The sequence below is a fragment of the Serinus canaria genome, chromosome 10, assembly GCF_022539315.1.
Source record: "Serinus canaria isolate serCan28SL12 chromosome 10, serCan2020, whole genome shotgun sequence".
Classification (NCBI taxonomy): Eukaryota; Metazoa; Chordata; class Aves; order Passeriformes; family Fringillidae; genus Serinus; species Serinus canaria.
Window position 1 is genome coordinate 7791284 of NC_066324.1, and position 16327 is coordinate 7807610.

The window sequence follows — 16327 nt, forward strand, 5'->3', positions numbered from 1 at the left end:
ATCAACTCTCTCCTTAAGCTCCAACAGAGTTCAGCTTAAAATTCAAACTGTTAGCTGAAAAATCTTTTCCTCAACTTTTGCATTGGTTAATTATGAAATTGATGCTCAGCAGCCAGGTAAAGAGCCAGCTGCTGGCAGTGCACTGTCCTGCTCCTGGTGTAGACTGTGATTGTGAGTCCTAAAGCCCTGCATTCTCTCCATAGAGGCTTCGTTGCTTTGTCTTGGTTTTGAAGCTTCATTTTAATATTGCTGAAAGACCCTTCATAACTCAATTGAGAAATTCCCCTGGGTCTTCAAGCATTGCTTATAAAGTCCTGACAAAGGATTTTATACCCCACAAGATCTGTTAGGGAAAAGTAGTCTTGACAGCAAAGCTGTAGCTGGAACTACCTGAAGGGGGTTCCTGCAGTCAGCATTTCACACTCACCTCAAAAATTCATGGCTTTCCTTTTAGAGGGATGGATGTCAAAAATTGGGTAGTGTCAACAAAGCTTCTGCGGAAATTTGACCCTGAGTACAAGTTTCTCAGCAGAATCCTTATTTTACATCCATTCTTACTTTTGCAGAGATTCACTCAAGCCTTGCCTCCTGACTGCCCCACTCTGTGTCTTTCCAACATTCTGGTTATACCAACCCATGGGGGTTTCACAAGAAAAGGGAGGAAAAAGGTGTCCTCAAAAACAAAAGGATGGGATCTAGTCCACTTGTGTCACTAGTGACCACAAGCAGATTTCCACCAACTTTCTGCTGGGTCTCTGGGCTGCCATGAGCACAGCAGCCCATGCTGCATCCCCTGCAGGCAGCAGAGCACAGCAGGAAAGGGTAGCACCTGCACAAAACTCCTTCCAAAGAGAGAAATCCCTTCCAACAAAAGAATGGGAGTTTGAACATAAAGGCAAAGGGACAGATGCTGCTAGAGATGATTCATCCTCCAGGACAGAGAGTGAGCCCAAAGGCTGCACCAGCTGGGACAGCACAATTCCCATCGTCCCTGAGCCAGCTCACCCCTGGCCTGGCAGTCAGGGATGCCTCAGGATGCTACCTGCACCCCCAGCATGCATCCCTGCTCATGGCTGTATTTGGGAAAATAGCATCTCTCCTCCTACAGGTTTTCAGAGAGCAGGAAGAGGTGTAGCCTGTGGCTCCAAAGACCTCTCCTGGCTCCACATGTATCTATCTTCCCAGTTTTTAAGCCTTTCATTGCTTGGGCCAGTCAGAAGGAGCTCCTACTATGTGAGAAAGTGTGAGGTTCTGAACAGTTCAAACTATCACAAAATATATGAGCAGGGCTCTGCTTAGAGAGCACCAACTCCCAAAACTTACAGAGACAAGGAGGGATATCAGCTAGCAAACAGTTTTGTAAAAGTAAAGGAAAACTGTATCTGTGAAGCTGAGAAGTGTTTTTTTAGGATTTGTTATTCCTTCACCACTGGAGGGGAGGGCTAGGGTCAACTTGCCACAAAGAAAACTCTCAGCTCTCTCTTCTAACATGGTGGGTTAAGCAATGGCCTGGATGCCAGTGCTTTAGAGTGCAACTGCTCCTTCCGTTTGTGTCTGCTACTGGAGACTTTCAGCAACAGATGCTGGACTATATTACACCAGGGTCAGGACATCTTCAGATGCTTCCTTCCCCCTTGGGGACAGAAAGGATGAGGCTTTTTGTGTATGACCCTCAAAAACGGAAGCATCCTATGCCAAAAATGGCTTTGAGTTTCTTTCCTAGGCCCTTGGTGCAGCCTCAGGTTCTGGCAGAGATCACACGTAAAGGGGACTTTGTCAAGGTGAGAAAAACCCTCCAGGGTTTGAGTGCAAACAAGCTCCAGCCTCCCTCAACACCCAGACAAATGCTCTGGTGGTTCTCCATCACATTTGCAAGGGGAGTTTTGTGTTTCATGTTCAACAAGAGTAAAATGCTCCCCCTGCTCTTTGTGCAGGACTGCAGCAGCTCTCACACAGTCACAACTCCACAGGTTCCTTCTGCTCTCTCAGGCATTGTGTTGCCCTTTCAGCAGTTACCAGCAAAATATATCCCACCAGCCTGCTCAGACTTCTGCAGCTCCGAGTCTGGGAATAGGTTCATGCTGAGTGGAAAGACAGCCTGCAGCCACCAAGTTCCCAAAAGAAAAGAACTGCCTCAATGATCCAAACAGCAGGAGTTTGGGAGTAGAGGAAATGAGAAGATGCAAACCATCCTCTAGGATCCTCCAGCTTCCCTATCCCCAAGGCAGGGGAATAAAAGAGACCACACAGGAGAGCTGAGCAAAAGCCTCCAAGCTGCAGGATCTGTGATTGTTTGCAGCAACTGGCTGAGTGGCTTTAAATAAAATCAACTACAGGAAAAATAAAAATAATTTAAATAAATAAATAGATGGTGCTGTTCCTACACAGGTTGCAAGCAGGAATTTTTATTTCAGGTGATGAAAAAACACTATCAGCTTTCAAAAAAGACCAAGCTTCTCACACACATGCTACCTGTAAGAAGGTCTGAGGACAAGGAAAAAACATTAAAAAATGAAGGATGCTGTTGATTCTGACCTTTCCACTGCTGAAGGAGCTAGACATCTCTCAGCACAGACAATGCCCAAAGACTTGCAGCTTGAGTAATCCAGAAATAGGAACTGCCTGAGTCTGAAGATCAGCAAGGTTTCAGTACAGCCTTTTCTTTCATTTGTGCTCTGTCTTTTGGGAGCAAGCACAGATTAAACAGCATTTTCTATGCTTTGAAAGTTTTGTCACAGCAATAAAAAACCTGCCTCGGTGTGGGAAACAGGGCAGACTCTTTAGCTAAGGGCATGTCTTAAACCTGTGGCCACAAGGTCTTAGCTGCATCTTCTGGAGCCTGTGACAGCCTGAAACAAGAGTGGCAGAGAAAACCTGTACTGACTGCACCCATGTACCCCCCCAGGAGGGCCACAGCCTGAAGGGAAGGACTAATCCCCCCTACTTCAAGCTTCCAGTCTTGGAGAAGGCAATAGGGCTCCCTTCAGCAATGCTGACCTCAGAGAGCAGCCAAAAATCTGCAGCCTTTCAGGCATATGTTTTGCTCCACATTTATTTCCTCTTTGCCACTGCTCTCTGCTGCAGACTCAGCCTCCTTGCCAGGCCTGTGAGGATGCTTCCAGGAGCCAAGTTTTGTTGGTAATTTATTGCAAACCTGCAGATCCCAAACTGTCCAGCATTGGAAAATAGAAGGCTGCTGTGCTACCCTCCACCCCAGTGTCTTGCAGAGTGATTAAGGATAACTTTAATTCGAAGCCTGGAGCTCAACAGTTCCCAAAGGATTGATAAAGTACATACAGCAATCTCCAGTTCCACCTCTGGAGTCCAAACTCTCTCTGGATGATTTATGACAGTTATTTCCTTCCTCTCTCCCTGCTGCTGGAGGAACCTCAATCCCTGTGAGGTCCAGCAGCACTCTTGACTACTGAACAGCCACACTTACAACCAGAAAAAAACTCCAACAACAGAACCAGCCCCAGAGGGCCAAGACAGCACCACGTAAGCCCAGGACAGATCTTCTAACAAAGTAACTGGGGCAATAGGGTCAGGCTACCTGAGGCAGACCCAGCTGTGCTGATTAGCAGTGCTGGCCTGATGCAGGGAGAATGGGAGCCAAGAACTCCCTAGAGACACCTTTGAGGCTGCTCCCATGAGACAGCAATGCTAAATCACCTTCCCCTCCCAGGAAAAATGAGCCTCAAGCCCAGAGAGGGAGCAGCTGCTGTTGCTGTTATCCTCCCTCAGTGTCTGTGACCTGAGGCTCAAAGGGAGGCAGTGTGAGTGGGAAGGCAGCTGCCCATTCCTCATGGATCCGTGTCCTCCACGGCCACTGTGCATCACAGACTCCAGGCCAGAGGCAGCTAACACTAGAAGTTAATAAGCTGTGAATATCCCTGCTTACATCTCCCCAGAAACCCATCTTGTCCTGGCTGGTGTTCAGGAGAGTCTGTTCCCACCTGGACACACAGATAACCCTCCAGTGCTGCTCTTATCAGAGAGCAGGTACCAGTGATAAGCATTAGCTACAGCAAGGAGAAACCCTTTGAGGTTGAGCCTGTGGCAGGAGTCTGGAGAGGAAAGCAAACCTTCTGGGTACCACAGCCCCAGGGAACCACACTCTTGGGAGAGGAAAGGATCACAACATGCATTTCCAGAAGAGGTGGAGGATGAGAATTCAACAAGAGCAAAGAACTCCCTCAGGAAAGCTTCACTTCCGAGTATAGATTTTAATATTTATTCAGTACAGGGCCAGTGAAGAAAACTGGGAAATAAGGCAAAGGCAAATTATCCTCCAGAGCCCAAGAGAACATCTCATACAACCAGACCATGCAAAGCAGCAGCCGTGCTCCTCCCTGGAGCCACGTCCCACACCTTTCCCATTTGCTGGAGCACAGGCCATTGCTCACAAGTCCAGGACGAATCTATTGACTTTTTTCAGGTATTCGGACTGCAGGTAATCTCCCAGCTCCTTCTTTGTGACCCACAGGTAATCTGCCTTCAGCTCTGCCTGGGACAAATCACTGCTTTGGAGGAAGGCTTTGAAGAAGAAGACTTTGGCTCCCACGTTATTCTCAGTTCTGATGGCCCTGGGGAATTTATACTTGTAAATCCCATATGGTGCATTCCCCAGGACTTTGGCTTGAATGCGATCTCCTGCAAGAAGCCAGCAATGCAAGAGAACATAAGAACACAGAACAACAATAACTGCTCCCCTGTATAACAACAACACTGCATAAGCAACTCCTTGTATGTGGTTTAGACTGACTGTTCCATCTTTGGCAGAAAACTGACAACTGTGAAAAAACTGTGGTTTTTTTCTCATGAAAAAACAGCTCATTGGGAGATCAGAGAGTCCTCTCAGAGTGCGAGAGGGAGTAAGGGAAGGAGAAGGTATCCAACTTTGCCAGTCTTGAGTGAAAAGCAAGGACACATGTTTGACTTCATCACCCATCTGCCACAAAAGCTACTACAGGGCAACAAGAGGGAAAGAGAAGCCCAAAGCAATCCCAGACATTCAGAGGTGTCTGGTGATACCCCAAAATGGCCCATAATGGCCAGACATGGCGCTGCTGCTGCTGGCAGCCAGAGATCCCAACTCCCAGTATGCCAGCCCTCTGCCACTACACACCTTTTCCCAGCAGATGGGAGAAGATTTCACTACAGCAGACGGCAAATATCCCTCAGTTTGTCCCAGTGGTTTTCTTCCTATGCCTCAGACAGGGCACTGGAAGAAAACCACTGGGACAAACACGAGGGAGGGTCAAGCTACACACCCAAAAACGTAGCCATGGCTCGCTCAGCCGTGCTCCGTAGCGTCTCTCCAGGCTGCCACTCCACTTGAGGCAGGAGCCACAGCTCCTGGTTACCAATTTTCTGTTTCACCAGAAGCATCAGGTTGCTGTCCAGCTTCCTGTTCAATGACGTTCGATCGTTGCTTTTGTCAGCATCTGCCAAACACCAACACATGCTGGAAACAAAGGCTCCAGGCAGCATGCTCTGACCCCCTTGGTTATCAGCCCTCTGTGCCTCACACCCAAAACAATACACAAATGTGGATACAAGGAATATGGCAGAAATCTACACAGGAATGCTCCCAGTCATTCTAGAAGGCATTGCAGGATTCAGCTGCTGGATTTTTATCCAGAAGGACTCTATAATAAGCAGCCTGGATCTCCACCTTCACAAAAATCAACAAAAGCACTAAGCAGAGCTTGGGAACCAAATGATCAAACCTTTCTCTTGTCTGGAAACTACCATTTTGCCCTGGTGAAAACACACTTTTTTTGCAGCATGGGAACACTGATTTCCCTGTCAGACTGTTAATTGCACATATGCTGCCACCAGAGAGTCAAGACTCTCTTTAAAACAATACAAAACAAAAAAAACCCAAAAACAACAACAACAACAAAACAAAACAAAACAAAAAAAAAAAAAAAAAGAAAAGAGAGACCCAAAAATGCCTTCCTTCTACTGAATTGTATTCTGGGGCAAACAATCTGGGTGTTCTCACCACCATGAACTCCAAGATGTACCTGTTATCCGTGGGGCAGCTTTGAACTGCAGAAACTTCTGTTCCCACTTCTCCTCGAGGTCCTGAGCCATGATGACTGTCTTGCCACGGGCTTCATCCTCATCATACAAGCTTTCCATCTTCCTCTTGAGCTGCTCCTCCTCCTCCAGCTTACGCATTTCATGATCTGAATAGAGGCTCTTCTCCAGCTCTATCTAGAAAAGCAACAAAAAGAATTCTTAAGTCACAAGCACTATAGGTATTAACAAGCAGAATTAAATTATTTCCAACTCAGCAAAAGCAAGGTAATAGGAATTTCCTGAGGTTGAGCAGGGCTTCCCTGCTTGCAGCAGGAGCGTGTGACAGGGACACCAACACCTTGGAGGTGACCATGGGGACACCACCAACACCCACGAGATGTGGTGCAAATCGCACGCAGGGCACTGGGGGAGCAACATGACAGTGTGTGCGAGGCCACCAGCCCCTGATGTTCCTCTCCCCTCATGCCTGAGGGCGCCACTTCCCCATCCACACCCCCACATCCCCCTCTACCTGCTCCATGAGCGCCGCCACTTCTTCCTCCTCCTTTTCCAGAGGCTGCGTGATTCGGGGAAGCCTCAACAAGCACATCGCCCCAAAAAGCCTCCACGGGCGCCGCGCGGCAGCGGTACAAACCCACCGAGCGCCGCCCGTCGCCCGCGGCCGCAGGGGCGCCGCCATGGCCCGCGCCCCACAATGCCCCGCCATGTCCCCTCCTCGATCCCGGCGTGCTCCGCGGCAGCCGCTCCCCGGCGCGGGTCGGAGCCGCAGTCATGAGCGCGGCCATGGCGCTCGCCGGGCAACGCGTGCTGGGCTGGGGGTGAGCGGAGAGGACGGGACGGGCTGCGGGGAGCGGGGAGACAGCGAGGGGACAGCGGGGAAGGCCCCCCTCTCTGCGGGGTGGCCGCTGGGGGCTGCCTGCTATCGCTGGAGCCTATCCGGCCCAGCGCTTAGCCGCGGTTGTCTCCTTAGGAGCCGCTCTGTCGCCCTGTGCCGCGGGCTCCGCACCGGCCCCCTGAGGCTGCAGGACGTGGCGGGGGCGGCTGCCAAGGAGACGGAGAAGCAGAGCGCGACCGAGCAGAGGTGAGAGCCGAGGCCAGGCCGCGCCGGGAGGGCGCTGCCATCTGCCTCTTGCTGCGAGGTTTTATCGCCTTCGGTGGGTTTTCAGCCGAGGAAGGGGAGGGAGCCGCTTGACTCAATCAGAAACGCAGCTTGTGTTTTTCGGAGGTTTGCTCCCTTCTTTCTTTATTTCCCGATATGAAATGAAACTTTGTAATATTAAAAGAGCGAGGCCTGATAACTCTCTCTTTGCTCCTCAGCTCTTCAATCCTGCAGAGGAACTCCATGAGATGGGATGGCAAGGTTTATGAAGAAGTCCCGATAGCTCATATCAAAGCAACATACAACAAGTAAGCAAATAAGTTGCTCCATTCCTGCTCTCATGTGAAATCAAAGCTTAGAACCCGGGGTTTGGCCTGTCATCATTTTGATCTGAAGGCTCAGAGGAAAACAGCCAAGGGAGTGGTGTTCATGGCTAGGAAGATGATACTGATTTAAACCTCAGTGGTGTTCAGGGAGCATACCTGTTTTCTTGGAGTGTCTTAAAAGCAGTGGGGTTGTTTTTATATATTTTGATTACATTCTGATATGAATAATCAGATGCTGATAGTTTTAACAGCAGGTTACTTCCAGCCCACTGCTCTAGCACTATTTCTGTGCAGGTGTTGAAAAAATTACCATATTCTCCATGAGACAGTTGTGTTTCATCAGTGATTGCTCCTATGATATGTTATTGCTTAAGGCTCTTTCAAGTTCTAAAAGTGTTTTGTGCATTTTTTTCATAGATAAAATGCAGTGAGAGGTAGATCTGAAAGGGCTGAGTGAGATAAAGTACACCTTCTCCAGAAAGGTTCTGCCAGGGTCTGTAGGATGACCAGGTCACTGCTGGGTGTTCTCTGCAGTGCGTTTGAGTGGGATACTTTGAGAGAGAGACAGAAGTCCTGCAGTCAGCTCTGCCAGTAAGGTGAGCGAGAAACTGGAGAATAAAGCTTTCTTCCAGCTTGCTTCTTCCATCTGCCCCTGTCCCTCCGCAGCACACACATCCAGGTGGTGAGCTTTGACAACCAGCCGTTCTCCCGCACGTCCTGCGGCACAGAGGGCTTCCAGAACGCCAAGAAGGGCACGGCCATCGCAGCACAGACCGCGGCCGTGGCAGCGGCGGTGGTGAGTGCCCACCGTGATCCCCAGAGGGGAGCTCTGGCTGCCTGCCCCTGCACCTGAGCACGCAGGCAGCACTGTGGTGCTGGAGCAGTGTCCCAGGTTTCATTTGCACACAAAGTATGTTTGAAAGAGCTGTCAGAAATGCCCCAAGTGGGAGCTGAGCTGTTCAAGGTGTGATTGTAACTTGGAGCCTGTCCTTTGCTAGCCCCGGTCTGCACAGCCTTCTGTTTTCCTAAGTGAACATTTCTCAGTCATTTGAGGACTGTAGACTCTGAATCAGCAGTAGTTCAAGTTTTGCCCCTAGGGGACTGAGAAGTAGCTGTAGTTACTGTCTGGATATTTTATATCTACTCTTTGCCACAGAACTGAGCTCCAGCCAGAAGTTCCAGTCAGAGAAAGTGATGTTCTTGCACCTGTTCATTCCGGCTGCATGTCGTTTATTGTAACTCTTTCTGAAAAAAACCATGTGGGTGTCCAGGTGGAGGAGATGAGGCTGGCTGTGCCACAGTCCTCATTACAGCAGAATGAGGCAAGGTTAAACTGAAAATCTTTACCCTAAATTAGGTGGAACTCACTTCAGCCTTTCATGCCGGAGGAGTTTGGTGCCACTGCTGGCCAACAGCTTATTGTGGTTGACTCAGAGGGATATAAGAACATCTTCACTATTAATCTGTGCTCATTGGAGCCTCATAATAGCTGCGTAGCTGTGCTTGGATTGATTCTGTCACTGTTGAAGTAGTTAGTACATTAATTGTACCAGAGCACAATGAGAAAGAGAGCCAGAGGTGGCTCCCTCCACGTGGTGGCAGCAGGGCTGTGCTGTACAGCAGTTCTTCATTTCCAATATGAAAGCCCCTAGAATTTTTGCCCTGGAGGTGTGGACTCCTGCACAGCAAATCTAAAGCTTGCCTGCTCTTCTCATTTGCCCTCCAGAAAGAATCCACTGCTCACAGGGGAGAAGTCGCCACATTAGAGAAGGGAAAACAACTTAAAATTAGTCATTGTTAGTCTCTTGCCACTTCAGTCACCTATCCATGGATATGTCCTTTTTTGCTCTGGCTTTAGGTCACAGATAGTTTGATTTGAGAGCTTTCTCTCTGTGCTGAGCTCACAGTCTAGCAGAGAAGTTTTCTGAACTGCCATGGCCATACCCCAGCCTCGTTTTCTCTTTGTGTCTCTACAGTAATCCCCATATATGTCTTTTCTATCCATTACTACGTAATCTTCATTTTTACTTAAATACTACTATGAAAACAAAAGACACCAGGGGAGCCAGAGAGAACACTAACCAGTTGTTCTTTTCACAGAAAGCACGTGGGAAGGGTGTATTGCACGTGCGAGTCATGGTGAAGGGACTGGGACCAGGACGCAAAGTAGGTGTTGGAGTTTCTTTTCCATACTTTATTTTCTCAGCTATCATGGGTGTTTTCTAAACTCAGGCTGGTTTTAATTGACTTGGTTTTTCTGAAGCTGAAATAAAGGATTCCTCACCCAAGTGCCCAGAAATTATTTAAGAGTCATTATAATTTTAGAGTAATACCATGTTGGAGGTAGAATAAAAGCTGTATTTGGGACTTCTTATGGCTAAAGTAGGAAAATCGGTCGGAATGCTCAAGAAAGGACTAGAGCAGATAAGTTTAAACTGGGTTTTCTGAATGAGTACTTATTTTTAAGAATTAAGAAGTGGCAAGCATTGGAACAAGTTGATTTTCAAATGGGGGACAAAACTGTTTTGCCCTGAGCTTTTTCCCTTCTCTGCTGTTCTGTGTGTTGATAGCTGTCTTCTGCTGTCTCATTGCAGGCTGCCATCAAGGGGCTGACAATGGGAGGTTTGGAGATCATCTCCATCACTGACAACAGCCCGGTCCCCCACAACGGCTGCCGCCCACGGAAAGCCAGGAGAGTGTGAGGGGCAGTGCAAGGGACACACAGCTTTCATTGTCAGTTCACCAGGGACTGAGTTGAATGTTGCTTCTGTGACTGATTCTGGAAGGCCACCCTCCCTGGAAATACTTGTTGAGGGAAGTTTGGAAAGACCATGCTGAGACTTGAAAATGCAGGAGGTAGAAGCTGCTGGTGAAAGCAGGAATCCGTGTATTCCCTTAGTGGGAAGCCTCTTGTCTACAAAGTTTCTTGATTAAAATGTTGGTCTTTTGACAGCCATTCCTGCTGTGTTCTAGAAGTATTTTGGCTTATTACTTCCTTTCAACTGCTGTCTTCCTCTTACCACCATGTGTGGCTCTTGTCTAGCCCTTCATGCCATTAGTGCCCTTGTCAAGCAGAAGGAGAGCCTGAGATCTCAATCTCCTTGTAGTCATTTGTAGTAAACAACTGCACAGGTTCAGGTCATCTTCCTTCCCTCTTTGTCTCACTGCTCACATTGGGAAACAAGGCATGGGGTAACTCTTGCCTTCCCCCTGTCTCAGAGAGCTGCATGTGCCCTATGAGAGGCAGCTCTCTCTGTTCAGAGAGCACCAGCCTGGATCCATTCCTGGCACAGATCTGTTGCAGTGCTTTGTTTCACCCAAGCTGTACTGACCTGCCACTGCTCTTGGCAAAGGAAAGTACCTCACTTTCTAAAGGGGCTGCTGGGATCTTGCCAGGTTTGATGCTTGCAGTGTCTTTGGCCCTGCCTTGTGCACCACAAACTGGATTTTCTGGGGTCCTGGGGAAAGCAAGCGGGGGTTAGTAGGCCCAAGGAATAATGAAATGCTGCCAAGGAGATACAAAGCACTTAAGTCTTGAACTATACCTCTGTGCATCCACAAGCAGCAGGAGCTTGTTGCAGGTCTGTGATGTATTATCGCTGTCCCAGCTCTGTCCAGAATTTCTGCCAAGGAAATATGTCAGGAGCAATAAGCAGGGAAGGAAAAGCAGTAACTGACTACAGGATGGATTTGCTGGATGGCAGAGGCACAGTGCCTAGCAAAGGGCATCTCTGAAATCCCTGCTGCCAGAGAAGCCCTGGCACTATACAATGTGCTCTGGGCAAGAATTTCACCTGTAAACATGGTGTATTTCAGAGCAACCAGCACTTCTATTGCAAATGCAGAATCTTCCTTTCTATTATTTCTCATTCTGTCATTCCTCTGTAGTTTCTTAAATTGCATAGTTAACTATTTTCTTCCTCTTTAGAGAAAGGGTACCATAGCAACAAGGCAGTGAACCTCCTTCATGGGGCTGAATGGCATACGGCAGGTTTTGAAAGAAATCACTCTGCTTAGAAAAGCCTGTTGAGTTGCATTTGACAGGAGAAAACAAGATTCAGACTAATCTCCTACTTTAGTCCAACTCTCTGAATTTGAAGGGAGGGTAGGTGATCTTAAAGGGAAGTTCCTTGAGCTGTCACAGATTTGACAGTGAGGAAGAGAGGCTCTTCCATAGATGTTTGCCACACTAGTAGAGTTTCTCCCCCACTCCAGATACACAGCTGCACTAAGCACTTAATATTCTGCTTTTTAAGAAGATAGCAGGTCAACCATAAACTGCCAAGATGAACTCTGAGTGTACAGTCAGCTGGCTGGGGAAGGGTTGTGTGATGTGCTTACAGCAAGGCTGGGCTGTTGTCTGTGCCCAGCACAGCAACCAGCCTGACAAAGGAGGGGCACCAGGCTGTGCTAGCAGGTTTGTCTAACACACAGAAGACCAAACACTGCTGTTCTCTACTACAGCCTGTTCATTGCATCGATGCAGAGGTGCCCAAGTCACATGAAGATGGCAGAACAAATTGAAAAGTAAAATTGTGAAGATATCTGTGGTCCTCCTGGAATTCAGGAAAGAGTATGTGTAAAAAGTGAATCGAGAGTCAGAAAACAACAAGAATAAATCTTCATCTTACCCACACTTAAAATCAAGGCTGTGTCCTCGGTAGACACTCTTGGTTTCTGGGTGTTTGGGAAGGTTTTAGGAGGTCTGCCGGTGCATCACCACTGCTTATACAGTGGGAAGCTTTATCTCCCTCCCTACCCTGCCTATTTCTGGTAGCTACCCCAACTCCTTCCTCTGACTGAAAGTCCCATAGCACCCTCTGTGCTGGACAGAAGAGGCTGATACTGTTCTCTATGGCTCAGTGGCTGCCATCTGTACAGTACTTCAGTTTTTAGTAAAAAGCTGTACAACTTCCACCTTCTCTCCTGCCCTGATGGAGCACTCCCAAAACCATGTCCTAACTTAGTGCACAGTCTCAGCACTGTATCCTGCAACACATCCCAGGGCTCTGGGGCAATCAGTGAGGTGAGGGAGCACAGCTGCACAAAGCAAGGGCTGGTGTGCTCCTTCCTGCACACACTGTACAGTGGAAGAAGGCTTAAAACTCTATTGTGGTTTGTGTTGCAGGGAATTAATAGACACCAATAGTGCTTAACGATTTCCTTACCCTTCAAATGAAACTATTAATTAAGGGCCTGGTTTTAGTCAGCCACTGGTGTTTACGAGTTCTAATTGCTTTTCTTGGCATCTGGGTGGAAAGCTGTTTTCTACTGGCTCACATTCCTCCTGAGCTGCAATTACTTTATTTATCAGTAGCATGGTCACAGCATTAGCACTCTCATTAGGGTCATATCCTCTCCCTCTGGGCTTCCCTATTGCTTTTGGACATTTTGCTCTCCATTCCCTCCTAACTTTTGATTCCCTACATTCAAAGATTACTTTTTCTGAGAAACAATCTCAGAAATTGCTGCTGACTGCAAAGCTTCATCCCTGGTTCATCCCTGGCCTTTCCTGGGAATCTGCGTTCCGTTCGAAATAAACGGTCACATGGACCTCTCTCCATTGTATCCCTGTAAATCCATGTGTAAAACACAGAATGGTCTCCTGACTTAGAGATAAAATGCTGCCTCAGGTCTGTTTACCCCTTACTGAGTGCCACACCACCTTGGGGAGTTAGTCTAACTTAGTTACTCTTCCTTTGGACCTGGGATGGCACCTGGTGGCCCAGAAAAATAGCCCTCAGCCATCTTCCTAATAGTGTATTATTCTGCAAAGAGGAATTACTTCCCTATCCCCAGCAACAAGGACCTTCTGCCCAGAGCTGCAGCTTTATCTGCTGAATTGGTGATTTACTATTTCTTCCATGAGCATCTCAGTGACAAGAGTCAGGCAGCCAATTTGGATCCCTTTGTGAGATTCAATTAAACCATAAAGTGATGTCAGTGTCCTTTAACAGCTGACTGTACACACAGGCAGGCAAGGAGAAGGGAGAGAAGGGGACAGACCCTGCAGTGCTAATAAACTGTAGCAGCAGGAGTGTCTTACGGCAGCCCGGCTGCAGCTGCTGAAAACATCTGTCCAGGTTTTGCTGGCTTTCCCTCTGGTGTGGGAATACCTGGCTCGAGATGTGCACAGAGAAGGTCACTGAGTAGGTGTTTACAACCCTAAAGCACCCCCCAGGAGTTTTGAAGAAGTAACAGTTCAAATCAGGTTATGTTTTTGCACTCAGACTTCGGCAGATAATCACGGTGCTGCTTTCATGCCTAGCATCCCCACCTGGCCCCTCTTCCCCTCCAACCTCAGCCCATGACCTCTCAGACCAAAAAGAGATAAAGGGCCCTCGGATTGGTTTTCTGCTTTCCCAATGCTCTCCTCTCCCTGAAGAGGCATTAATGGGTACTCGATGGCAGTAGGAACTGCTCAGAGGTTTTAGTAACGAACAGCCTAAGAGCATCCAAGTCCCCACACTGAAGGTGAAGCGGAATGGCAGAGTCCTCTTGGGGAGATGTAGAGGGGAGCCAAGCCTCGATGTTATTTGTTTTTTTTGAAACCACTCACACCTCCTCTGCTGAGCTCTCCAAGCTTCCCCTGCACTAGTGCCACTTGGCAGGGTCCTTAATTAATCTCTCTCTCTCCAGGAGAGTCCATAACCCTCCTCCAGTGCCCACATCTACTGAGAGTGGAGGCTGTGCACCTGGACCCAAACATCTCAGCAGCTCTGGAGCCCCAACAGCCATGCTTTGGGAAAGCTGCTTCCAGCAGCAACCTCACCACTTGTTTTTCTAAAAAACAGTAAGCAGAAGGGAGAAAGGATTGGGCACAAGGGGCTCCTCGGCACAGCAGCAGGCCAGGCTTCCCACCCACACAGGGCTCCAGGTAACAAATAAAACTTGGGCCCCAGGCAGAATGAGATATTTCACCCACCAGTTTCCCATCCTCTGCCCCCGCTGCAGGTCCCAAGGTGAGGAGAAATAGGGAAAAAATGTGCCAGCCTGCAGGCACAGACCTTGCTCTCCTAATTTTCAGCCAGGCTCTCACACAGCCCCTTGGCAAAGATCTGGGAGCTGCCTTTCATTTTGCTCCTGCCAAATCCACAGAAATAGTAATTTCCTGACCTGCCAGGGTCAAACTGACCAAAAAATGCAAATTACTGTAGACTGGCCAGCCCTTTTGGACTTCTTAGTAAGGCTGATGGCTGGAAAGCAACTTTCTCCAGCACTGGGAGATGCTCTGGAACAATCTGTCCCTGGACATGGTTGTAAAACCAGCCCTGTTTACCAAAATCTGTCCAAAGAAGCGATGCTGCCTGAGGAGATCCCCTTCCAAGTGATCCTGCAGCCAAGAGACACAGTCACCAAACGGCCAGTGTAAAACTGGAACAAACCCTGCTTGGCCACAAGTAGCTGCACAGCAGAGCTGCTCTCCCCAACCCTTATCAGAGCCAGCAGATCAGCACCAACATCACCTTCAAACCTGAGCCCTCTCTGGGGAAGCAGCCAATGGGGGATTTAAGGGTAGGAGGCAGGATGAGGAGAGATTAACTCAGACTTTGCTGCCCAAAGCCAGACAGGCTGCACTGCTCAATCATGCTGTCAAGATGACATTTGTCTGTCCTATGTTACAGGAGACCCTGTTTAGCTGCCAGTTGCTCCTTTTTCCTTACAAAGAGGGATTTTAAAAGCATTAAGTACTAACCAGTCAGGGGTGAACCAGTGACCTACCTATGCTGCTGCAGGTATCAGCACAGATAATCTGGACCTTACCCTGACTTCAGGACCAGCCCCAAAAAAATAGGGCAGCAGCAATAAAATTATCCATCACGGTCAGAGCCAACAGAGCACGTGCTGGCTCTGCACTGGGGCAGTGCCAGCACTTTGGGATGGGAGTCCCACACTCAGGGACAGCGCCAGCACTGCAGTAACCCACAGGATGTGTGTGCAGCCCCGCAGCTCAGGCCAAGGCTGCCTGCTGGTCGCCACAGAGGTGCTGGTGCCCCTCACCTTCCCGAGCTGGCCATTTGAACCGCTCTCCCCAGGAGGCTGGCGGGCACAGCAAGGCCGTTTCCATGCGGATGGGCTGCTTCTCCCCGTTGCTGTGGCGACGGCACTGGGCGCCAGCAGGTCGGAGGCGGGAGGGCGAGGATCGTATCTCCGCGGAGCTCACCAAGGGCACTGGGTACATCTAATCCGGCACTGCTCCATTTTAGGCCTCCGAGGAGCACCGAGGAGCTATCAAATGACCAGCTCAGCGGCAGCAAGCAGGCACTTACAGGGATGCAGGGCTTCACACCACGATTAAAAACACCCTAAAATCACATCCAACAGCAGACAGATGGCCCTGGCAGGGCTTCCCTGCCACCTGCCTGGTTCTCACCCCTCCAAGCCCCTTGAGCAACTGGTCCCACACATCCCAGCTCCAGCAGCCCCAGGGCTCCAGCCCAGGGGCGATGTCAGCACTGCCAGTGCACCCTCACCTGCCCCATACAAGGTGACCAGTCAGGCAGTGTGCTCAGCTACCCAACTCCCTCTACCCTTCTGCCTCCATACCTGATGCTGTTGGAACACACCAGAATAGAGGAAGGACACTGGCAGAAGGAAGGATGAACTTGTGCAGGAGCAGCTTTCAGAGGCACAAATCACTGCCAAAAACAGGGGCTTGGGGAGTCCTCTGGGCAAAGCCACGGCTGCTCTGGACTACATTTGGCATTTTGCAAAGCTGCTGGGTAGAAGGGAAAAAGACAGCCATGGAAACTAGAAATAATATGTTCTTGCCTTTAAAAAGATGGAACTCAAACTAGTTTTGACATCCGCAGAAAATAAACTCCTCCAAAGGAAGAGTTGTCCAATTCAT

At 49.0% G+C, this 16327-nt stretch overlaps 2 protein-coding genes across 2 annotated transcripts; one reads left to right on the plus strand and one right to left on the minus strand.

Annotated features, from left to right (window-relative positions):
- Positions 1 to 4211: 4211 nt before the first annotated feature.
- Positions 4212 to 6757, minus strand: MRPL46 (mitochondrial ribosomal protein L46). Its single transcript, XM_050978559.1, has 4 exons — positions 6563 to 6757; positions 6033 to 6225; positions 5274 to 5447; positions 4212 to 4653 (listed from the first exon to the last, which is right to left on the minus strand). The coding sequence occupies exons 1-4, from the start codon at positions 6755 to 6757 to the stop codon at positions 4403 to 4405; spliced, it is 813 nt and encodes a 270-aa protein (XP_050834516.1). The 3' UTR covers positions 4212 to 4402.
- A 31-nt stretch (positions 6758 to 6788) lies between these two features.
- Positions 6789 to 10432, plus strand: MRPS11 (mitochondrial ribosomal protein S11). Its single transcript, XM_050978560.1, has 6 exons — positions 6789 to 6869; positions 7022 to 7132; positions 7369 to 7458; positions 8143 to 8272; positions 9577 to 9642; positions 10071 to 10432. The coding sequence occupies exons 1-6, from the start codon at positions 6823 to 6825 to the stop codon at positions 10176 to 10178; spliced, it is 552 nt and encodes a 183-aa protein (XP_050834517.1). The 5' UTR covers positions 6789 to 6822; the 3' UTR covers positions 10179 to 10432.
- The last annotated feature ends 5895 nt before the right edge of the window (positions 10433 to 16327 follow it).

Excerpts from the sequence above, each read along its gene's own strand:
- MRPL46 (XM_050978559.1), bottom strand. The coding sequence starts at position 6,757 with ATGGCGGGGCATTGTGGGGCGCGGGCCATGGCGGCGCCCCTGCGGCCG. Across the intron at positions 6,226-6,562 it reads TGGCGGCGCTCATGGAGCAG|ATAGAGCTGGAGAAGAGCCT; the intron begins GTAGAGGGGGAT and ends TTGCTTTTCTAG. Across the intron at positions 5,448-6,032 it reads AGCTGCCCCACGGATAACAG|ATGCTGACAAAAGCAACGAT; the intron begins GTACATCTTGGA and ends GGTGTTTGGCAG.
- MRPS11 (XM_050978560.1), top strand. The coding sequence starts at position 6,823 with ATGAGCGCGGCCATGGCGCTCGCCGGGCAACGCGTGCTGGGCTGGGG. Across the intron at positions 6,870-7,021 it reads CAACGCGTGCTGGGCTGGGG|GAGCCGCTCTGTCGCCCTGT; the intron begins GTGAGCGGAGAG and ends TTGTCTCCTTAG. Across the intron at positions 9,643-10,070 it reads GACTGGGACCAGGACGCAAA|GCTGCCATCAAGGGGCTGAC; the intron begins GTAGGTGTTGGA and ends GTCTCATTGCAG.